Source organism: Dasypus novemcinctus (genome assembly GCF_030445035.2).
Source record: "Dasypus novemcinctus isolate mDasNov1 chromosome Y unlocalized genomic scaffold, mDasNov1.1.hap2 SUPER_Y_unloc_3, whole genome shotgun sequence".
NCBI lineage: Eukaryota > Metazoa > Chordata > Mammalia > Cingulata > Dasypodidae > Dasypus > Dasypus novemcinctus.
Genome location: NW_027261979.1, coordinates 258,174 through 282,995, shown reverse-complemented (window position 1 = coordinate 282,995; position 24,822 = coordinate 258,174). Strand labels below are relative to the sequence as shown.

At 41.0% G+C, this 24,822-nt stretch overlaps 1 protein-coding gene across 1 annotated transcript; it reads right to left on the bottom strand.

Annotated features, from left to right (window-relative positions):
* Positions 1-15,958: 15,958 nt before the first annotated feature.
* Positions 15,959-19,644, bottom strand: LOC139438615 (testis-specific Y-encoded protein 4-like). The gene is made up of 6 exons (XM_071213683.1): positions 18,991-19,644; positions 17,392-17,469; positions 17,169-17,280; positions 16,950-17,095; positions 16,772-16,857; positions 15,959-16,182 (listed from the first exon to the last, which is right to left on the bottom strand). The coding sequence occupies exons 1-5, from the start codon at positions 19,558-19,560 to the stop codon at positions 16,804-16,806; spliced, it is 960 nt and encodes a 319-aa protein (XP_071069784.1). The 5' UTR covers positions 19,561-19,644; the 3' UTR covers positions 15,959-16,182; positions 16,772-16,803.
* Positions 19,645-24,822: the final 5,178 nt, after the last annotated feature.

The following is a 24,822-nucleotide window of genomic DNA, read 5'->3' as shown; positions in this document are numbered from 1 at the left end:
TTCAGGACTTGGAGTTGTCCTGCATCGTACTGAAGGGACAGATGCTGGTCATTGTATGTCCTGCCATGGCCCACTGGGTAGACTGGGGGAGAATGTAAACTACAATGCAAACTACAATGTAAACCACTATCCATGTGGTGCAGCAGTGCTCCAAAAAGTATTCACCAAAAGCAATGAATGTCCCACAATGATGAAAGAGATTGTTGATGTGAAAGGAGTGGTGTGAATGGGGAGGGGAGTATATGCGGACCTCTTATATTTTTTGAATGAAACATTTAAGAGAGAGAGAGAGAAATTACAAACCACACCAATAATCAGGAAAACATGGCCTAATCCAATGAACAAACTAAAAACCAGGAAAAGGAGCAGAACATCAAACAACTAATCAAAAATCTCAAAATAAATATCATGGGCCGATTTAATGAAGTGAAGCAAGAGACTAAGGGTATTAAGAAAACACCTGGAGAGCAAGCAGAGGAAATTGTAAACCTATGCAAAATGATAATGGATATAACGGTGATGAATGGCACAATCCAAGAAATAAAAAACACACTCTTGGCAAGTAACAGCAGATTTGAAGAGGCAGAGGAAAGAGTTAGTGATGTGGAAGACAGGACACCTGAAATCAAACAGATTGTAGAAGTGATAGATAAAAAGACAGAAACAATACAGCAGGGACGTAGGGACCTGAATGACAACACAAAATGCACAAACTCATGCCTGACAGGCATCCCAGAAGAAGAAGAGAAGGAAAAGGACACAGGGGGGTATTGAGGAAATAATGACTGAAAACTTCCCGAATCTACTGAGGGAGATGGAAGGACATGTCCAGGAAGCACAACACACCCCAAAAAGCATAAGTTCCAACAAGCCTACTCAAAGACATATAGTTGTCAAATCATCCAATGCTCAAGACAAAGAGAAAATATTAAAGGCAGCAAGAGAAAAGAGAAACATCACATTCAAGGGAAGCTCAATAAGACTAAGTGTTGATTTCTCATCTGCAACCACAGGGGCAAGAAGGCAGTGGTATGACATTGTGAAAAAAAATTTTTTTCCACCCAAGAATACTCTATCCAGCACAGATGGCATTCAGAAATGACCGATAGTTCAAAATATTCACAGAGAGACAGAAACTAAGAGAGTACGCCAATAAGAAACTTGTCCTTCAAGAAACACTGAAGGGAGTTCTGCAGGATGAAAGAAAAAATAGGAGAGAAAGAGTTGTAGGAGACTGTTAGAACAACTGAAAATACAGAAAGAGAAGAAGAAAATACAACAACATATGACATACACAAATCCAAAGAATATATAGAAAATATAAGTAATTCCCTTGAGAGTAATAACACTGAATGTCAATGGATTAAACTCACCTGTCAAGGCACCAGGACTGGCAGAATGGATAAGGCAATATGACCCACCTATATGCTCTCTAGAAGAAACCCATCGTAGACCCAGGGATTCAAGGAGGTTGAAGGGGAATGACTGGAATACAATCTTACAAGCAAATAGTAAACCAAAAAAAGGCAGGTGTAGCTATGTTAAAATCAGACAAAATAGACTTTAAAAGAAAAACCGTTCAGTGAGACAAAGCATGGACACTACATATTAGTGAAAGGGATAAACTTACAAGAAGAAAGAACAATCATAAACATTTATGCTCCTAAGCAGGGTGCCTCCAAATATATGAGGCAAACACTGGAAAAACTAAGTGGAGGAGTAGATGACTCCACGATTATAGTGGGGGAATTTAATACACCACTATCACCATTGGACAGAACATCTCAACAGAGACTCAATAAAGAAACAAAGACTTTGAGCAATGTATTAGAGGAGCTGAACCTAACAGACATTTACAGAACATACCACCCAAATACAGCAGGATATACATTCTTCTCAAACACCCATGGATCATTCTCCAAGACAGACCATATGCTAAGCCATAGAGAAAATCTCAATGAATTCAGAAAGATTGAATCATACAAAATAATTTCTCTGACCACAGCAGAAGGAAACTGGAACTCTGAAAGGGCCATAGACCCAGATTAGTCACCAAGAAATGGAAGTTAAGCAACACACTCTTAGACAAACAGTGGGTGAGGGAAGAAATCTCAAAAGAAATCAGTAACTACATCGAAACTAATGAAAATCACAACACGGCTTATCAAAACTTATGGGATGCAGAAACAGCTGTTCTGAGAGGGAAATTCATAGATAAACTTTCATACATCAAAACAAAAGAAAGAGCTAAAACTGAAGACCTAACTGCACATATAGATAAATTAGAAAAAATAAACAAATAAATGAAATACCACCCCGAAAGGAAGAAGAAAGAAAGAACAAAGATCAGAGCAGAAATAAATGAAATAGAAAATGAGAAAGCACTAGAAAAAATGAACAAAACAAAGAGCTGGATCTTTGAGAAGATCAATAAAATTGACAAACCCTTAGCTAGACTAAGAAGGAAAAAAAGAGAGAAGATGCAAATACACAAAATAAGAAACAAAAATGGGGATATCACCATTGACCTCACAGAAATACAGACTATCATAAGAGGATCCTTTGAAAAACTGTATGCCAACAAGAAGGACAATTTAGAGGAAATGGAGAAATTCCTAGAAACACATAAGCAGCCTACATTGACAAAAGAAGGAATTGCTGATTTCAACAATCCAATCACAAGTAAAAGAGATAGAAACAGTCACTTAAAACCTCCTGTCTAGGAAGAGACCTGGGCCTGATGGCTTCACAGTTGAATTCTACTAAACATGCCGGAATGAACTAATACCTTTCTTGCTCAAACCCTTTCAAAAAATCAAAATAGAAAGAATGTTGCCTAACTCATCTATGATGCCAAAATTAACATAATACCAAAGCCCATCAAAGACACCACAAGAAAGGAAATTACACACCAATCTCTCTAATGATCTAGATGCGAAAACCTCAACAAAATACTTGCTAATCATGTTCAACAACACATTAAATGAATTATACAACATGACCAAGTGGATCTCATCCCTGTGTTCAAGGATGGTTCAGCATAAGAAAATCAATCTATGTAACACACCACATAAACAGATCAAAGGATCAAAGGATAAGAACCCCATGATCATATCTATAGACACGGAAAAAACATTTGACAAAATACAGCACCTTTTCTTGATGAAAGCACTGCAAAAGATAGGAATAGATGGAAACTTTCTGAACATGATAAAGGGTGGTAATGAAAAACTCACAGCTGACATCATTTACAATGATGAAATCCTAAAATCTTTCCTTCTAAAATCAGCCACAAGAAAAAGAGGCCCACTATTAGCCCTCCTATTTAACATTGTGCTAGAAGTACTTGCTCAAGCACTGAGGCAAGACCAGATATAAAATTCACCCAAATAGGAAAGGACAAAGTCAAAATTTCACTTTTTGCAGACAACACGATCCTATACCTAGAAAGCACTGAGAAATCTGCAACAAAACTTTCAGAACTTATAAATGAGTTTAGTCAAGTCACAGATTATAAGATCGATATGCAAAAATCAGGAGCATTTCTGAACTCCAGTAATGAGCCATCTGAGAGGAAACTGAAGAAACAACTACCATTTACAATAGTAAATTAAAAAATCAAGTACCTAGGAATAAATTTAACTAAAGAGGTAAAAGACTTATACACAGAAACCTACACAATACTGTTAAAGGAAATCAAAGAAGTCTTAAGTAATTGGAAGAATACTCCCTGTTCATGGATAGGAAGACTAAATATCATTAAGACAGCTATCCTACCCAAACTAATCTACAGATTTAATACAATAGCAATAAAAATCATCACAGCATTATTTAATGAACTAGAAAAACTAACTATTGAATTTATTTGGAAAACAAAGAGGCCCCAAGTAACCAAAGGCATATTGAAAAAGAGAAATGAAATTGGAGCAATCACACTATCTAACTTTAAAATATACTATAAAGCAACAGTGGTCAAAACTGCATGGTATTGGCACAAGGGTAGACATATTGGCCAATGGAACTGAATTGAGAGTTCTGATATAGATCTTCACATACACATTCATCTAATATTTAACAAGGCCACCAAGCCCATTCATCTGGGAGAGAGGGCCTCTTCAACAAATGGTGCTTGGAGAACTGGATATCCACATGCAAAAAAAATGAAAGAGGATTACGATCTCACACCTTACACAAAAATCCACTAGATGGATTAAGAACCTAAATATAAGAGCCAAGACCATAAAGACCTCGGAAAACAATGTAGGGAGGCATCTACAAAACCCTGTAATTGGGAATGGCTTCATGAACTTCACAGCCAGAGCATAAGCAGCAAAGAACAAATAGATAAATGGGGCCACCTCAAAATTAAAGCCTTTTGCACCTCCAAAGAGTTTGAAAAGAAAATGAAAAGACAGGCTATCCAATGGGAGAAAATATTTGGTAACCATATACTTGGTAGGAGACTAATACCCTGCATATATAAAGAAATCCTGTATTTCAAAAATATAAAGACAAACAATCCATTTAAAAAATGAGCAAGAGATTTGAACAGATACTTCTCCAAAGAACAAATACAAATGGCTAGAAAGCACATGAAAAGATGCTCAAAATCACTAGCTATTACAGAAATGCAAATCAAAAGTACAATGAGATACGATCTATCACAACTTGTACTGCCGGCTATTACAAAAAAACAGAAAACTACAAGTGTTGGAGAGGATAGGAAAGAATAGGAACCCTCATCCACTGCTGGTGGGAACACAGAGGGATCCAGCCATTCTGGAGAACAGTTTGGCAGTTCCTCAAAAAAACTAGCTGTAGATTTACCACATGACCCAGCAATTCCACTCCTGGGTATATATCCAGAAGAACTGAAAAGAAGGACACAACTGAAAACAAGGGTGATATAGGCACCCCAATGTTCATAGCAGCATTATTCACTATTGCCAAAAGTTGAAATCAACCCAAACGCCCATCACCAGATGAAAGGGTGAACAAAGTAAGGTATATACATACCTTGGAATACTACTGAGCTGTAAGAAGGAATACAATACAAACACATGGGATAAGGTGGATGAATCCTGAAGACATTATGTTGAGTGAAGCAAGCCAGGCATTGAAAGACAAATACTGCATGAATTCTCTAATATTAAATTAGCAAACCAAGCTGTCTCAGACAGCAAGAGGCTGGATGATAGGCTTACAGGAAATTGTGGGGAGAAGAAGTTTGTGAGCTGATGCCTACATGGGTGAAATCTATGATTACATGGAGGTAAGAAGTTGTACAGGGAATGGATAAGGTGGGGGCATAAGGTTACTATTGGGTAGGCCTTTGCAGACTTGATGGGGCTAGGGTTGGCAAGATGGGTCAGATGGCCAAAGTACCTGGGGGAGGGTTGGGGAAATAGATGGAAATGGGAGATTACAGGATATATGGTTGAAACTATAATGTTGAGATAGGTCTTTGGCAAATCTAATAAGGAATGGTTACTTGTTTATGGTACTTTAAGGGGGCATCTGGCACAAGGGCAGACTTCTAGGGAGGGTGTGAGCGCTCATCTTGTCATTGTGTGTTACAGCACTGGGTGGAGACCCATACCATGTGTGAGAAGGTGTACCCCCATCCTGGGGAGGCCTGATCTTCTAAACAGAGGGAAGGGTGTCTCAAGAGAGAATTGGTGGTGGTGGACTTGGCTCAGTGGTTAGGGTGTCCGTCTACCACATGGGAGGTCTGCGGTTCAAACCCCGGGCCTCCTTGACCCATGTGGAGCTGGCCTATGTGCAGTGCTGATGCGCGCAAGGAGTGCCAAGCCACGCAGAATTGTCCCCCGCGTAGGGGAACCGCACGTGCAAGGAGTGTGCCTCATAAGGAGAGTCACCCAGTGCAAAAGAAAGTGCAGCCTGCTCAAGAATGGCACCGTACACATGGCAAGCTGACACAACAAGATGACGCAACAAAAAAGAAAGATTCCTGTGCTACTGACAACAGATGCAGACAAAGAAGAAGATGCAGCAAATAGACACAGAGAACAGACAACCGGCGGAGGGAGGGCAGTGGGGAGGGGAGAGAAATAAATAAATAAATCTTAAAAAAAGAGAGAGAGAGAATTGGTCCCTCCCAATATGGGAGGACAGTCTAGTACATCAAGCCCTCAGCATTTGCTACACATATCTGTGAACCTAGTACCCAAGTAGTGAAGCTTGGTTGTCAATGTGGGCCCTGAGGGGAGGTGCAGAGAGAAACAGAATAGATGGAAGCAGGGGTAACTGGGTGGCACTGGAAGTGTTCCACAAGACTGTGCAATGATGGATATAGGACATGTTAAATTTTACCAAAAATGTATAAAAGTGTGTAGTCTAAAATGTAAACCATAATGTAAAACATAATGTAGCTAAAAATTTAGAAAAGTACACAGTCTAAAATATAAACCATAATATAAACCAAAATGCAACATGTTTGGTAGCTATGTTTCAATATCAGTACATCAGCTGCGGCCAATAAAACATGAACATGTAAAAATATCATTGCTGGGGAGGAGGTAAAAGGGTTTGATTTTGGATAAATGCGAGTCTCCTATATTGTATATTGATTTAAATTGATCTAATACATTTTTGAAGAAAAAATTAAAAAGTTAAAATAAAAGGATGTAGACACTGAGGAAGGAATGAAAGAAATTACCAGCCACTGTACATATAAGGCAACACCTACTACAGTGATAAAAGGCAAAATGTCAAAAACAAAGTTTTATGACATTTTTCATTTTTTAATACCCCAATTTATTTTTTAGCTTTACTTTAGTTTTTCTAAATTAATATGTATTCTATTTCTAACCTTTAAACCTAACATTACTATTTCATTTTCCTAGTAATTGAATTTGGCAATATATTAGCCTTCATTTTTGAGAGGTAGAACTATGGTGGGAGAGGAACACGGGTGCGGCGTATTTTTGATGGTGGACACATGGTTGAGAGGGTGTTCTCCAGGGCATGTAGATAGGGTATATAAAAATGTTCCGATACTCATTGGGCAAGTTCATAGTAGAGTTAAAAACGACAACTGAGGGATTGCTGAGTTTGTAGCCAGGGGAGCTCTGCCATATTCCCCAGTGGAACAGCAACAATCCCCCAGGTGCAAGGGCAAAGACCAGTGAGGAAGGATGGTCCAGTGATGAGCCCTTGATGCTAATGACTATGCTTATGAGCCTGTGTGTCTGAAATTCCAACTAGGCCTAGAGCTGCAGTGTGCCTAAGAGTTACCTCCCACTCTCTAAGCCAAACTCAGCATGTGAATGCGTTACCTTCCCCCCCAGCATGGGACATGACTCCCGCAGATCAGCCTGCCTGGTATCCAGGGATTACTCCCAATCACCAGCTGGAGATGCAACTAGGAAAAAACCTTGAAAAATAGGGGAACATGGTAAAGACAAATGAGTTTACATGGTTAAGATACTTCAAGAAGAGTCGGAAGGTCAGCAAAGGAGTCGCACTTACTGCTCATCTCAGCATGATCCCAGAGACAGCCAAAGTAGATGCAACTCAGGTACTGGTGCTCCTGAGGGCTATGGAGACACACAGGTTCTAAAGTCATGGCAGATGGCTCTGGAGTTCAGTGCCTTATCAGTGAGCCGTACTTTGGAATTGGTGCTCCTGAGTGTGATGGACTTGGACTCAGATGTGACCTTTTTCAACACATGCCTCTTCGCGCACTTTTACTGAATCTGTGGTTGGTGCTGGGTTGGTGTATAAGTAAGAGACTTGAATCTCGGGACTGGCCAGGTGCACCCTGGGCCCTGCGCCTCAGTGGAGTTGCAACACCTACTCTCGGTTTTCTTGGACTTCCCCAGATCAGCTAACAGGGGGTGGAGAGGGTCAACCACCACAGCAGTGAAGTGAGAGTGCCTACAACTGCAAACAGGAGAATCACATACATGAGCCATGAGGGATCCAAACTCCCTCTCGATATTGAGATGGAGTGGACATCAACATCCCAGGGTCCACAGGATGGCGGAATAAAATATGGACTAGAGTGGCCTTACCGGTATATTCTACTATAAAACTATTGCTAATGGCAGAAATTGTATCATTGATGTGGAAACAGTGGCTGTATGGATTTAGAGTTTACTTATAGAATACACTCTCCCCCAGTCCAGTCAGAGGATTATGGCAGGACATATAATATCCAGCATCTGACCCTGCAATTTCATTATAATAAGTCCAAGTAAAGAAAATACTCCCACATCACACCTCTTCTTCCCTGTCCCTGCCCTCAGCAACTACCGCAGCATTAAAAAAATACAAGAGGTCCCCGCATACCCCCCACCTCCCCTCACTTCATTCCTCCCACATCAACAATCTCTTTCATCATCACCGGACATTCATTGCATTTAGTGAATACATCTTGGAGCACTGCTGCACCACATGGATAATGGTTTACATTGTAGTTTACATTCTCCCCCAGTCCACCCAGTAGGCCATGGCAGGACATACAATGTCCAGCATCTGTCCCTTCAGTATGACGCAGGACAACTCCAAGTCCTGAAAATGCCCCCACATCGTATCTCTTCTTCCCTCTTCCTACCCTCAGCAGCTACCGTGGCCACTTTCTCCACATCAATGCTACAATTTCTTCCATTATTAATCACAATAGTTCCATAGTAGAATATCAGTAAGTTCACTCTAACCCATACTCTATTCCTCCAGCCTGTGGACCCTGGGAAGGTTATGTCCACTCCACCTCTGTATCAAGAGGGAGCTTAGATTCCACATGGATGGTGGATGCAATTCTCCTACTTGCACTTATAGGCAGTCTTGGAATTTTTTAAAAGGCCTCCCATCACAGAAGGAGATGTGGCTCAAATGACTGAGCTCCTGCCAACCACATGGGAGGTCCTGGGTTTAGTTCCTGCTGGTGCCTAAAGAGAAACAGTGACAGAGAGTGCACACAGAAAATGGGCACAGACAGCAGAGAGTGAAGGTAAGCATAGAAGGGGCAGAATAAATGAATAAAATAAATCTTAAGAGAACAACAAAAGCTTTCCATCACAAGTGACAGAATTTTCTCTCATAATACAGCCTTTCAAGTCATCATCCTACAGACCACAGTTTTTGTCACATTCCAGCCCCTGCCTCTACTCTGAAGACATACACACATGCAGAAATTTGTCACAAAAAAAATCTGAGATACAGAGAGAAAGTTCTGGAGATACTTAATGTGCAAATAAACACAGTCATTAATGAAAGACTTCATAAAGTGTAGATGAAGAGAGAGAATGACACAGAAAATCACACACAGAAAGAGAGAACAACACAGGCACTAGAGACTGAGAAAATGCATTTTAAAGAGAACAGCTCATCGAGACCTATGTCATTGAAGACTTCTCGTACCTTGCTATCTACTGATATTAGTAAAAAATAATTTAAAAACAATCATCTGCTGGAATCAGGCTTAAGGGCAAACAGAAAATACAGAAATATCTACTCAAAAATCTACTAACTTTCTGTAAGAAGACTAGAGATGTGCTTTTTTTAAAAAATTTTGATTTTAAAGAAACTTTAGATTACATAAATTGTTACATAAGAAATACAGGGCGGGAAACGGACTTTGGCCCAGTGGTTAGGGCGTCCATCTACCACATGGGAGGCCCGCGGTTCAAGCCCCGGGCCTCCTTGACCCGTGTGGAGCTGGCCCATGCACAGTGCTGATGCGCGCAAGGAGTGCCGCGACACGCAGGGTGTCCCCCGCGTAGGGGAGCCCCACGCGCAAGGAGTGCACCCATAAGGAGAGCCGCCCAGCGCGAAGGAGGGAGCAGCCTGCCCAGGAATGGCGCCGCCCACACTTCCCGTGCCGCTGCCGACAACAGAAGTGGACAAAGAAACAAGAAACAAGACGCAGCAAAAAGACACAGAAAACAGACAACCGGGGGAGGGGAGGGGAAATAAATAAATAAAAATAAATCTTTAAAAAAAAAAAAAAAAAGAAATACAGGGCATTCCCATATGCCTCCCTTCCTCCCCCTCCCACACTTTCCCACATTAACAACATCCTTCATTAAGGTGGTGCACTTGTTACCATTGATGAACACATTTTGAAGCACTGGCACTAACCATGGATTATAGTTTATGTTATAGTTGACACTCTGTCCCATGCAGTTTTGTAAGTCATGAGAAAATACATAAGGGCCTATATGCATCCTTGCAACACCAAGCAGGACAATTCCAATGTCCTGAAAATGCCCCCATATTACACCTACTTTTCCCTCGTCCTCTCCTCAGGACTTCCAGGGACCACTGCCTCCACATCAATGATAAATTTCTTATATTGCTAAAATAGCGATAAGTCTAAAATAGAATAATTGTACATCTACTTTAGACCACTGTTCATTCCCTAATCCTGAGGATTTGGGGATGGTGATGCCAACTAAGCCTCTAATTGAGAGAGGGCTTAGATCACATGGGGCAGATGGAGGGAACTTTGTTTACGGTTGCAGACACACAAAACTGAAAGAATATCAAATTCCCATCCTGGGGAGTTCTGCTACATTCCCTAAAGAGTCAGCAAGAATGCCCCAAGTACAGGGGTGGTGTGTAGTGAAGGAGGATTGTCCACTGATGGACCCCTGATATTGATGACAGTGCTTATGAATCTTGTCTTTTGAAATTAAAATTTATCCTAGTATTATGTGTTGCCTAATAGTTACCTCCTGAGGGCCTCCTTATTGCTCAAATGTGGCCTCTTTTTAAGCCAAACTCAGCAGATAAACACACTACCTTCCCCCTAGCATGGGACATGGCTCCCAGGGATAAGCCTCCCTGGCCAAAATGAATTATTATCAAGTGCCAACTAGAGATGTGCTTTTAAGCCAATGCCACTTGTTATCCTTGATTCCCACCTTCCCGACCCAGATCAAAGAGGCAGTCTCCATTCCAGGTTTCTGCTCCCTCTCTGCCCATCTCAGTCAGAGGGCTTTCTTCCAAGAAGGAAAAAAGACCTCAGAATTTCTGATCTTGATCTACTGCCACTGAGGCTAAATACACTCAAGTGTTGGGGGCTCCTTTTCCACCAATCCCCTATTTGTGGATAGGAGGTTTTCCATTTTAAATGATGTGCTGAGATACCCAGACCAGATAATTCCCCAGTCACCTAATGAGAGGTTCTATACCAAAAGAACTAGTGTGAGAGAACCTCAGACTTCTGCTTGAAGTACAGTTAGTGCTCACCTTAGATACCGCATCACTCAGGGGAAAAAAAAAAAGGCATGCCATTGTCCCCATACCAAGCTAAAGGGACTTGGTTCAGATTTAGCCATGATTGGAGGGAGAGGGGAAGAAGGGCAGAGCCATAGAAGCAGGAGAGAGGAAGAACTAAGACAAATATGAGAAGTTCTCCTATGTTAGAGTAAATATCTAAACTGGGTATCAAAAGCTATTCCTTCAAAAGAGACAAATTTGATTGGATTTATTGATAGGGCAATTTAGGCCTAGAACTTTGTTTAAAAATATTGAGAAAATATAGACAGCAGGTTGCAGAGTTTTAGAGTTGTTTGTTAGGGAAAGAGAGAAACAGTATACAAATAATGCAACTATCAACCGTCTATGGTGGGCATGTATAAAGCTGAAGAGTAACATGAGTGGGATACTCCTGGGTGGGTGTGGTGGGGGATAGAGTTCATTAATTAATACACCCAGTCAGTATAAATAGGAAAATAATGACATTTAGCCCCAAAATGCAGTGGGGAGACCAGTTCCCAGAGTTGTTATATTTTTTAAAATGGCCAGTATCCAACAAAAATATTACCTGGCATGCAAAAGACAGAAAGCTTTACATATACAATGGAAAAAAATCTGATCCACAAACTCCTCTCATAGTGGCGAGATGTCAGATTTAATGGGAAAAAAATCTAGAACACAGCCATTTTAAATATTTTCATGTTAATAAGGGGAAGCATGATTAAATAAATAAAAGACATGATGACAATGTTGCATCAAATAGTGTCTATTAACATAGAGAAAGATACAATTTTCTAAAAGAGGACTGAATTTAAAAGTACAAAATACTAAAAAATTCACTAGAGGAAATAAATAGTAGGTTTGAAGAGAAAGAAGAATTAATGAACTTATAAACAGATTGACATAGACTTTGCAGTCCAAATGATAAAGGGATGAAGAAAAATGAGAGCCTCAGAGATATAGAAGAATACAAGCATATGCATACATGCATAATGAGGGGAGAGAGGTGTGAATAAGGGAAAAAAAAGAGAAGAAACATATTAGAAGAAGAAATAATGGACATTTGCAAATGTTTTGGAAAACAAAAATAGACATCCAAGAAGCTCATCAAATTTGAAGTAGAATAAGTGCAAAGAGATAAAAACAGAAATATTTTTTTAAAAACTGCTGAAAGTTAAAGGCAAAAATACAGTCATGATTGCTCCAAGACGAAAATGTCTCATCATTTACAAAGGAAACCCAATAAGATTAAGAGTTGACTTCTCAGCTTTCTTCTTAGCCATATTCAGAGTGCTTTAAGATACAGAAATTCCGTATCCAAATAAACTCTATCCAAAATGAAGTAAAATAAAGAAATTCCCAAGTAAAAAATGAGGAAATTGTTTCTCACAGAAATACATTACAAGAACTTTCCTATGAAGTTTTTCAGGTTCAAAGCAAAGGACCCAGACACTAATTAGGATTAGAACACAAAAACAAAGAACACCTGTAAGATCCATTAGAGTTAGTGCTACAACACTTTCATCTGAAAGGATTCTGACCTAAGAAGCAAAGTAGTAAAGGAACAAAGACACTGTCTACAATGAACTACTCCATACACCTTGGCAAACATATTTACAATTCTAAGGATGTGCCACTCTTTTCCATAAAAAGAAAGGCCAGGACTTTCATTTTATGTAACAAACTGTTCTTATAGATTGTTTCATTCCAGATAAGGTTTATTTTTTTGTATGGTAAAAATATAAATGAGTGTTCTGTAGTATATTGATTTTACTAAGTGTAAATGATAAATCCTGTTGGAATTGCCTGGGGTCTGCAAAAAGCATGGAATTAAGAGGTGGAGGTACTGGGGGAAATTTAAGAACAGAATTACCCCTAGAGTTCACCTATGAAGTTCACTATCAAAGAACAAAGTGGAGATATGCAAGGCTTTCTGAAAGGGAGGAAGTTAAGGCAAGAAGCAGAGGGAAGATAGATTTGTCAAAACTTCAAGTATTTTCCCCAGTACCATCCTTGAAAATAATAGCACTTGGGAACCAATGTCCCAATAGGAATTCCATTGCCAGAGTAGAGGCTACTAGAGAGAGTTGTAACCAAAGAATTTTGTAAGCTGAAACCACCCTAAAAATACCATTCTTAAGTGAGATGGCAACATCAGATTATATAGTCTGATTCTCTTAGAAATTAATTCACTGCCTTTCTCTTCACAACTGGAGTGGACCCTCTATGAGATATCCCAGTGTTGCAGTTAAGCACTCAGACTCTGTTTCATACCATCTGATCCAGCTCCTGGCTCTACCTCTCATTAGGTTTGTGATATTACAAGTTACATAGCCTCTGAGATTCTCCACCTTTTAAGATTTAACTGCTCACCCTACCTAATGTGCTTATTTGAGGATTATGTGATGTAATCCCCGTGAAAAGCTTCTTACTCTGCATATCAAAAATTTATTTTTAGAGTAGGCTGACCATTATGAAGAAAAGGCAGAGTGAGATTAATAGCAAGTTCTTGACAGATGCGGGGAGCAGGGAGGGGGCGGTTTGGAGTCACTCAGTGTGAATTCTTATTAAATGGTAGGCTACCTTTCCTGAAGGGAGAGGACTCTTGGACTAGGATGCATAGATATTCAGTGAAAGACAAGATATAGAAATTGTGTAGTACAGCACTCAGACAAATATCTAAACGTTGAGGCTGATGTGAAAGCACTACAAAAACTGGACTGCAAATGAGTTAAATTTTTGTACTCTGGGAAGGAAACAGCTGTGTTTTCTAGGTTGTACATCATGAACAAATCAATGGCTAATGGCATTACTGGGTAAAGTCAACAAGAGTACTTTAGAACTTTGTTACCTGCATCCATGGTAGTATTTCCTGCATTTCATGCCAGGGCAGACCAGACCAGAAATGAGCCATGGCAGCAAAGTGCTGGCAGAGAATGTTAAGTGATCAGAGGAGTTTGTCCCAACTTTTCCTCTATGCTTCAAATACTGATAAGGGCAAGACCTTATCAAGAGAATTGACTAGCTGGAAAGGACAATGTAATCTTCAGAAACAGGCCCAGTTCATACTCCTATGTCCAAGCCGAGACTGCTGCCCTATCCTCCACATGCACAGTTAATGGAATTATTGTTTTATTTTCCAGTTCCTAGTGAGTGAGTTGGCAGGAGCTACAAGAGTTCCTTGAAGTCTAAAAATCATGACTCTGGAAAAGTTTCCTTCAGTCCTGTGTGTGGTTGGGTGATGGGAATAGCCTTTAGAGCCTATCAGGAATCTCTGCGAGAGCTTCAGCTGCCTGCCTCAAGAAAAGTTTCAAACCCACACAGAAGGTGGCTACGTTTGAAGGAGTGTGGGAGATTTCGTGAACTCTGATATCAAACTCTCAACCTTGATAGTGCTGCTGTAGCACAGACCATAGTTTGCCCATAAAAACGGGAAGGTGGGTTCTATTCAGAGCCAGCAATGTCAGTGTAGGAAAGTCAGTGACAGAGATGCTCACGAGGACTCTTTCATCTGGGAATGACAAGGAAGTCCTGTGGTAAACAACCTCCCACTTCCATCTACAGCAGCACCAATTCTTCAGTGTAATCCATGGATTAGAGCTGTTTCTGGGAAGTAACCACATATTATTATATTATGAAGCAAGTAAATGCTTGCCCTTCTTAGTGAGGCTTTCAAGGTGTGGGTTGGTCTGCTACAGTAAAATTGCACTAATGGGGCTTGAGTCAGAAGACACAGATGATCTAGGAAAGGGAAGAGTCACCAAATGGACAGGCCCTGTCTTTGAAAGATTTTGAGTCAAAAACCACTCAGGAAATAGAAGTCAACTAGTTTCAGTATTTCATGGGGAAGAAATGTTCTTATGTTGAGTCTCAGTTATCCTAAACTTTTGAGTGCATCACCTAATGGGAAGCTTGGACCAAAGTTTAATCCTATCTGTAAAAGAGGGCTAATATAAAAGGGTCGACATCTGGGAATGTTGTGTAAAGAGTACACCAGGATAAATGTATTTGTGAATTTACCAAGTTCATTCTGCCTGAGTCTATTTTTGTCCCAAAATAAAGTCTGAGAGAAGCACAGGAACTCATCTGAGATACTATCACAAGGAAACGTACTTCTTTAATGCAGTTCCCCATTTCATTTCGTTACTTAAGCCAGAAATCCAGTAGCACATTTACCACTTTCTCACGGAAATGTTCTTTCTCCACGTTCCCTGCCTCAAGGTATACACCTATATGCTGGCAGTGCTGGTACTGGCAGTGCAACTATTAGCATGCCAAGAGGTCTGCATTAATATAGATTTGGAAAACATTTTGTTCAAAGATGAAGTATTAACATTTCCTCCATCCTGCCATTAATTTGAATGAGAAATAGCTGTATCAGGTAAGCTCTATGCAAGCAACATAGCACAGATTCTAGGTCTTATCGGACTGTGATCCCCTTTCTCATGAAGCCCTTATTTTCACCTTCTCTCACTTTCCTTGTGAAAATAATAAGCCTACAATTAATGGGCCACTCTTTTCTATTCCCCTATTACCTAACAACTGACTTGGTAGGAAAAATTGTGTTTCCAACTGGAATTCCAAGGTATGTTACTTCCTCTCTCTCCACCTTTATACGTGTGAAAGTTCATAGACTTCTACTTCCTAGGTATGAAATAAAAATGCCCAAAGTAAGTAGAGTTTTTTTTTTCCCATTGAATCCACTCCAAAGAAGCACAAATATGCACAATGATACATACTTTGGACCTCTTGGTGTTTATTGTTACTTAGTATTATCATTCCATGTTTAAGCAAACTCATTCTTTGTATTTTCCACCACTAGCTTCATTCTTCATTTCTCAATTTTGTAAGAGAATGGGGGTTGATTACTTATTTCCTGCATCTGAAGTGGTCTTCTGCTATTTTAGTAAAGTTTGATGGTTTTCTCTCTCCGGATCCAAGAGAGGGGGGCAATCCCTGGAAAACACACACACGCATAAAAGATATTTAAATTGCTATTTCTCAAAATTAAAATTAAGTAGTTAGGTCAAAGTATCTTGGTCCTCCTGGACTGTCCACATTTTACTGACTTTGATATCTTTAAATTGTACCTCAGAGTTTAAAATTGTCCTCCACAATCTATGCAATATTGCCTAAATTCTCTGTATGGCTGTGCGATATGAGTACATGTGAGTCTTTAAAAAAACACTGTGGCAATCAAAAAGATAGGATCAATTCCATAAAGACTCGTAAATTTTATAGAGGTAAGAGAGCCCCAAACCTAAATATAGGAGCAAAGCATGAGCCCATACCTGTGGAATAATGCTTCAAAGAAGTGGAGATGATGAATCACGTGCATCAAGTGTCCATTCCAGTCATCCTCCTTTACCTTGTTTAGCTTTCTCTCCCATAAGCAGTTTTGTACTATAGTATCCCTTATAGGGTAACTACTTACTGACCTGGAGTTACGCTATGACTTACTTTTACTGTCTATTCCTCTACCAGAAGAAAGCAGCTTCAAAACACATTTATTCCCCACCATCACCACCCTACTTGAGATCCTTACCTGTCTGCCTCTCTGTTCCCTCTTCTTGTCTCTTATATCCTTAGGTAGTACTGCAGGGGATTCAGCCAGAGATCCTCACAGATGATCTGGTAATGGACAAAGACAAATGAGCCAGCATCCCCCACGGATCTTGGAAACCCACCAAGGCCATTTCTGATACTGCCCTTAGGGGACTTACCTCAGCAATTCTATTAGATCCTGCAAAGTTATGGTCAGACAACCAGTTGAAGAAGTTAAGGCTGGTATTGGAGTTACTGTAGCTGTTGGTCTGGCACTCATAATCACCGAGCCATTGGATTGGAGTGGAATGAGATGCCTTATATCCTGTAGAAAGAAGAAGATAGGGAGAGGGTCTTGTTCACCAGTTCCCCAAACTACCCACAGAACGACCTCTTACCAGTGATAGTAATGTCATACTCCTTAGTGATCACTTCATTTTGGAAGTAAGGGTTTCTCCCAAAGAAAAATATGATTTTGCAACTATTTGTAGGATGGATGAACTCTTCTACCTGAACAGGGAAAAGCAGAGACAGGAAAAATCACTCCAGGCCTTGCCTGATTCTATGCTTAATAAGTTCTCCCCTCACTTATTCCTATACTTTAAGCATCCCATCTCTTACCTTCAAACTGATCATATAGTTGAGCATATCCTGATCCTGGTCGCTGATCATTGCTGACATCAGAGGATGGTTCAGAATCTGCACTGGGTTAAGGAGTCAAATACACGAGGATGGCAAGGGTAAAAATGGTCAACACACCTGGAAAGCAATCAGAAGTAGGAAGACACATTTCCCAGAAAACTGCTATTGCTAGTTTATCTCAGTCAACCTCCATCCTTCTTTAAAAGCCTCCTTATATCCTATTTTCTGAGAGCTCCTGAACTTAATTTTTGTATGCATACAGGTGTCATGCCTGAAAATAGATGTTCTGAGGACAATCATTGATTAACCAGTGAAAATTTGGGGATGTTTACTTGAGGCAATGAATCTTAGATAAGCTTCTCTGGATTCTAAAGTGAAGCAAGAGTATATGATTAGAGTTCTAAAAGGACCATCTGATGAATGGGAAGCCATTTATAAGCCGAGTATATTGCATGGTGTCAAAATGCGCCCACAAAGACACAATGCTTAGTATGAAAAGGAATCTATGTGTTGAGGACCTGTTGTTTGCAGGCAGGTACCGGCAGTAATAGGCCAGGACAAATGATAAAGATTGCCATACAGAACCAATCTCTACTCAGTTACGCTAATAAATACCGGTTCTTTAAATGTGAAATGTGTTACAGAACTTCTATGTTATTCTTAATTCTATTAAAATATATATGGGGAAACGGACTTGGCCCAGTGGTTAGGGTGTCCGTCTACCACATGGGAGGTGTCCGTCTACCACATGGGAGGTCTGTGGTTCAAACCCTGGGCCTCCTTGACCCATGTGGAGCTGGTCCACGCGCAGTGCTGATGTGCGCAAGGAGTGCCGTGCCACGCAGGGGTGTCCCCCGTGTAGGGGAGCCCCACATGCAAGGAGTGCGTCCCGTAAGGAGAGCCGCCCAGCGCAAAAGAAAATGCAGCCTGCCCAGGAACAGCGCCGCCCACACTTCCCGTGCTGCTGACAACAGAAGCAGACAAAGAAAAAGACGCAGCAAATAGACACAGAGAACAGAGGGGGGGAGGGGGGGAATTAAATACCTAAATAGACTTTAAAAAAAAAAAAAAATATATATATATATATATATATTTACCACCAGGAAAAATTCCTGTGCTTTGCTGAAAAGTTACGGATTCATCAAAACTTCTGCAAGTGCTGAAGGTGGCCATTTGCTTCACTCGATACACTTAATTCAATAAGTATTCCATCCCCCCACAGGATTGCCTCCTTCCTCAGCCCTGACTTCCTCCCCCATCCTCTTGCCTAGTCCACTCCCATTGGAACTGTACTAAGGATACGATTTGTTTGTTTGTTTAGGCTCTTATGATCTTTTTTATTAAGGTATAACTAACATACAATAAAATGCACAACCCGTAGTTTGTTCAGTTTCCGCAACTGTACAAACCCACATAATCACAAGTCAAAACAGGATTTAGTACATTTTCACCACCCCAAAAGTTTCCTTGTGTCTCCTCAGTCAAACCCCCTCCCTGCCTTCAAGAAACCACTTCTATCACCAGAAAGGAGCTTTTTCTGCTCTTGGAGTTTAGCTAAACGCAGTTGTACAAGGATACGGTTTTGAACCAGAAGCCACGAATACGCTCAATGATGTTGCTTCTGCGCTCCAGGTGCGGCTTAAAGGCCTGCCTCAGCTTGTGCTTCAGCCGGCAAAAGGCCCGGTTGGTTCGGACTTTCACGCTGCTCAGCTCTAACTGCAGGGCCTCTAGCGCCTCCACTGATGTCTGGGCCGCCTCCGCATCATACCCTGGCTGGGCCCGCCCGCACTCCTCCTGCCCCTCCTCCAGGCTTTTCTGCTCCGCCTCTCGCTCCTGCTCTTGCACCTCCTCTTCCGCCACTACGTCCACTACCGCCATTACATTCTCCAGCACCATGTCCTCCTCCATCACCTCCATTTCCGGCAGCTCCTCCACCCAGAGCACCGCGGCCTCCTCGCAGGGCGCCTCTCCCGTCTCCATCCCTCCAGCTGGGTCCTGTGCCTCCGCCCCTGCCCTGCAGCTCTGTGGGGACCGCTGGCCAGGGCGCCCGAGCGACTCTCCTACCAGAGGGCCGCTTGCCAGGCCACGGAGGTGTTCTGAGCGTGCCTGGGGAGCCGGGCCTTCGCCAGGACCCGCTTCACTCGCCATGTGGCCCGGGCCGGTGCAGGCAAGGACGCCGCACACGCTCTCCCCAGGCCACGCCTGCGGGTACACCAGCGGCTCTGGGCTGAGCGGGTGGACCCCCGGCAGCCTGTGGCATGTGGAGCTGGGCGCATGCGCAGCGCTTGGTGACGGCAAGACGGCCAGTGGCGGGAAAGCCGCGCTTTCCACGCCCCACGCCGCTCCCCCCCCCCCCCACCCCTCCGGCGGCGCAGAGCCCTGGCCCCTCCCGCTCCTGCCCTTCCCCGCTCCTGCCCCGCCCTCACACTGGGCTGGAGCAAAGCCTGCGCCTGCAACCCGCAGCCCAGCCTTCGAGGGAGCGAGTCTGCAGGGCGCTGCTCACCTCCAGCAGGCTGGTGGAGAACGTGCGTGGCGCTCAGTGAAGGTCAGGTCAGGGCCCGCGCGGGGACCCCGGCTGGTTCTGGGGCGGAATTTCCTAAGCCATGGAGGCAGACCCCGCCATACAGGATCTGGCTGCCCGCAGCGATTATCCCGCCCACAAAACCTAAGCGGAGCCGGGAAAACTGCGCCCTGGCAGCCGAGCACCGCTGCCCGGAAAGGCGCCCTGTTCTTCCTCTTTCACGTTTCCTATTGTGGGCACCGTTAGCTCGACCTACACAAATGTCTCTCCTTGCTCGTTTTTCAGTGGAGAGAGATCGTGACGGTAAGTAGTGCACAGAAAGCATACGCATATGGAACCCAAGATCATGGGGTCACAGGTCCTGCACTCTTTCCTATAACGTGAGGGAGAAGGACGGAGTAGATTCTTCCAAGCTGGTGACCTAAATCCCTCAAAGGAAAAACTGTCGCCGCTCAGGAAAGAAGACGCTTTGGGGACAAGGTCCAAGACTGGCTGGAAGGAGTTTTGAAAAGTATATTGTATTTTTCCATATCATACATTTTCTTTTACTTTTTCTTTCTGTCTTCCTGATGTACACAGCTGTAATGGATGTTCATCTAAAAATACTTTCAGAACCTGTTTTATTCCATACCAAGAAAACCATAATATTTATTTCCTCTCCTTTTACCTTTATACAAAAATAATTGTAATAAGTAACAACGCATTAAGATAATTAATTCAAAACCCAGCAATTCGTGGTCAAAGTGTAATTGACGTTGAGGCAAGTTTGATTGTGTCTCCACACCATGCCAGATCATACTGTGGAAAAATCACTGGGGAACTATTATGCTAGCCTGGAGAAACAAATCTCATTAGGACTTGAGGAAACCAGGCAAAGATCTTAACTCCTATTCCAATTTACCGTTTCTTTGCCTCCCTTCTTTTAAAATGGGGTGTAAATGTTCTTCTGATATGTTCTATTCCTGGGTCTGTCAAGCTGAGAAGGAAGATCCACAGTCCTCTTCTTCTGACCTGACAATTCTTTTGATTTTCTCTATCAGTGTATGGGCAAACATAAAAGGAGGCTACATAACCATGTATGGCATTTTATCTCATGAAGTTCTTTAGGACAATTTCTTGCCAGTTGGCCCCCCAAGCATGGTCTTTCTGGGAATATAGTTTATAAGGAGTTAAGCAGAAATAAGGCAAGTGGTTAATGACAAGTGCCTGTTTGTATACTATGGAATAATATTCTGGGTCGTGGCTAGTAATACTGATAAGGGGCACTAAACACTTCTGGAGTGATGTCATCATCATGTCAATGTACAAGTCTCTTAGAAAAGCCTCCCCAGAGATGGAGTGAGTAAAAGGCCAAATTCTGCTTGCTGGAGGACAGCAGAGATCAGAAAATAATCCACAAATGCTGATTTGAAGAAACTGAAAAATCATAGGCAGGAGAAATCTTTCCCATAAAGAAGGCCAATTTTCATGACCCTTCGCCCTTATTGGGTCCCTTGCAACTCAGGATCCACACAGAGGCAGCGCAGTGCCACATCCGTCTCACCACATATAAAGACTGTTGACAGAATCATATTTAGAAACTCCATGCATCCCCAGGCACTGGAACCTACGTCTGCAGAGACCCAGAGGAGAATACAAGCCTACAAAGAATACAAAGCAGCTCACTCAGGCAAGATCTCAATCTTTTTGTGTGTGTGAGAGAGGTGGTGAGTGTAAATCGATGCCATCTTGCCCCAGCTCCTCAGGATACTGCCTTTTACAAACATGATTAATTTATGCAGAGAGAGCATTCAGTTTAAAAATACAATGCCAAAGAATGCAGCCTTCACAAAGGTATTACGTGTTCTTTGCCAAGATTTTATTTCTCAAATCATACAATGCATTTTATTAAGTGCTAGTTGGTATCCTAACAATAATCTGTTTGAAGCTCATTTTATTTATTTATTCATTTATTTGTTATTAATTCATGTACTGATTTTATCTTTAAAGAAGCTTTAGATTACATAAATGTTACATAAAAATATGGGGGAATCCCATATACCCCACCCATTCCTCCTCCCACACGGTTCCCCATTAACAACATCTTTCATTAGTGTGGTTCATGTGTTACAATTGATGAACGTATATTGAAGCATTGCTACTTACCATGGACTATAGTTTACATTATCATTTATACTTTGCCCCACACAATTTTATGGGTTTTGGCAAAATGTATAATGGCCTGTATCCATCATTGCAATGCCATGCAGGTCAATTCCAATGTACCAAAAAGCCCCCATATTATACCTATTCTTCTCTCTCCCTCCCCCTCAGAACCTCTGGTGGCCACTGCCTTTATATCAATGATATAAGTTCTTCCATTGCTAGAATAATAATGTCTATAATAGAATAATATGTCTACTTTAGTCCATCATTCTTTCCCAAGCTTGAGGGTTTTGGGATGGTGATGTCTACTCTGTTTCTGATTGAGATGGGACTTAGATCCCATGTGGTAGATGGATAGAGCTGTCTTAATTGTAATTTATTTGGGATGGGTAGTGTCCATCTTCATTCTTTTGTTAGCTCTCCTATTGAGTCCATTGAACTCATTTTAGAGTTGAAATAACAGAAATCAAGGAGGTAAAGTTATTTGACCAAATGCAGGTGGCAGGACTAGAATCTGTATCTCTTACTCCCCAGCCCAATGATTACTTTAACAGCTCTTGGAAATTATGTTTTTAATAGATGTACATAGAACAGAGTACAAATTTTCACTTGAAAAGCTTAAGAAAACCTAGAAAAATACAATAGTAAAATTTTTGAAGCACTTAAAATATGGTTCTTTCTACTTCTCCTATTAACAGGATTTTAAAGGGTGGATGGTGTTTCCATTCTAACTTAATTTTTTCCTTACCCAAATATCCAAGTTCATAAATGTAAACACATCTGATGACATGCTTCCTTATCATCCTTCTATTATGATACAAGGATTACTGAGAATTAGTAACGCCAGCTGATATCATTTCCAGGTTTTTCAAGCTCCCTAAGAAATAAATAATGATACACCTATTTTACAATGTAAGAAATGTATGGGTAGACATTAATTGTTCCACAGCATTCACCAAGAAAGTGATAGAAACAAGATGTTAACCTATATTTAAAATCTTTTCAAAACGCTTCTCCATTTTAATAGATTATGCCTGTTTCCATGATTTGTCTGCATGGGCACATGAGGTGTCATAGGGAATATAAGATTTCTAGAGCCAGTGGAGGCATTTGTCTTTAATTATTGTACGTTAAGTTTATGAATAACTGGGCTGTCCCAAATCCTTGGCTTATTTTGTGAATAAATTTTGCACATTCCACTTTAGTTCATGACAATTCCATCCTTCCAGTTGCTCAGGCAAAATATTTATAGCTGCCTTTGATCCTTTCACATTTTTACAACCCATGTCCATTCTATCAGGAAATCCTCTTGACAATATCGTCAAAGTACATTCATTATGCAATTGCCTCTCATATTCTTCGTTGCTATGACAGTGTTTTAGAGAACAGCATCTCTCAAAAGAATAATTGCAACAATCTCCAGTCTTTTTTCCGGTCTTTCTGCTTCAGACCTTACCCACATTAGGTCTATTAAAAATGCTTATTTTAAATAATAAGTTCTATAATATCTCCTCTTACTTCAATCACTCCAATAACTTCTCATCTCACTCCAAATAAAAGTGTAAAACCTGAGCATGGCATACAAAGCTACACATAATCTGCATCCCTTCTCTCCTCAATCACAGACAGATACACAATCATTCACACATTTCTGACCTCATCTCCCTCATTCTTCTGCACCAATCCTTAAACCATTCTTGATTTTTTCTCAAATTAATCAGAAACAATATTTCTGTCTCAGGGGTATTTAAACTTAAGGCTCCTTGTAAGTAAAACTCTTTCCCTTCAATTGAATGCTCTGCTATCTCCTTCATCTCCTTCAGGTATCTGGAAATAAGAGCTTATCAGTGTTGTTTTCTTTAATTATCTAATTTAACACTGAAATCAATTATTTAGCTTGGGTCTTCCAGAATAGTGCCTTATGAATTAAGCATATCAAAGTACCAGCTCTTTTAATATCCTAATTCTTTGCAGAATAGTACATTTGTAAAATAAAATAGAAACATGGTAATGTCAAGTTGCTCTGTGTTCCTAAGCACTTACTCTACCTTTCTGTATTTATTATGGACTAGTCCTAGGATGTAGAACAACACTGTGTCTCTTAAACTTGTGCATACGTGTTATTGGGGATCACATTAAAAACCAGATTCTATTTTAGTATGTATGTGGTAAGGCCTGAGATTGTGCATTACTAACAAGTTCCTAGGTGATGCTATTTACTTTCATACTAAAAATAGGAATGCTAGAAAACAGAGTCTGCAGCATGATTGAAGGGCCAAGAATTAATTTAGGAGGTCCAAGCCCAGGGGATTTTGGGTATGAAACAAGGGAAGTGAAATAATTGGGAAAAAAAGAATGAGATATGATTCTTTACAACACTCTGTAGCTGTTCACAAGACAACAGTTTTTTCTTTAAAGGGTATAAGGGAGAAATGAACCTTGAAAAAAAGAAAGATGGATTATCTTCAAAGCTGCTTAATTCTCATCCTACAAAGAACTATCTCATTCATCCCTTGTTGTAGCATCATCTGATCCTCATGTGATGTCTCTGAAATCAAGAGCCTTCACCAGCTAAAGGGTGCTAATATATACAAGACCAAAAGTGGACAGACGAACCTGGAATAGGTAAAGGTCCTGTCTAAGGAAAAGAGATAAAGGAGGGGAATCTAAGTAACAGTGTTATGCCCAATACAAAGCTAAGCAAGGAAGTTATTTAGCACCCTTCCAAGCTGTATTTTCTTCTA

What these genes read in the sequence shown, in the direction of transcription:
- LOC139438615 (XM_071213683.1), bottom strand. Translation starts at nt 19,560, where the DNA reads ATGGCGAGTGAAGCGGGTCCTGGCGAAGGCCCGGCTCCCCAGGCACGC. An exon ending in ACTATATGATCAGTTTGAAG is followed by an intron (nt 17,281 to 17,391) that starts GTAAGAGATGGG and finishes TTCCCTGTTCAG; the next exon opens with GTAGAAGAGTTCATCCATCC. An exon ending in GTATGACATTACTATCACTG is followed by an intron (nt 17,096 to 17,168) that starts GTAAGAGGTCGT and finishes TTCTTTCTACAG; the next exon opens with GATATAAGGCATCTCATTCC.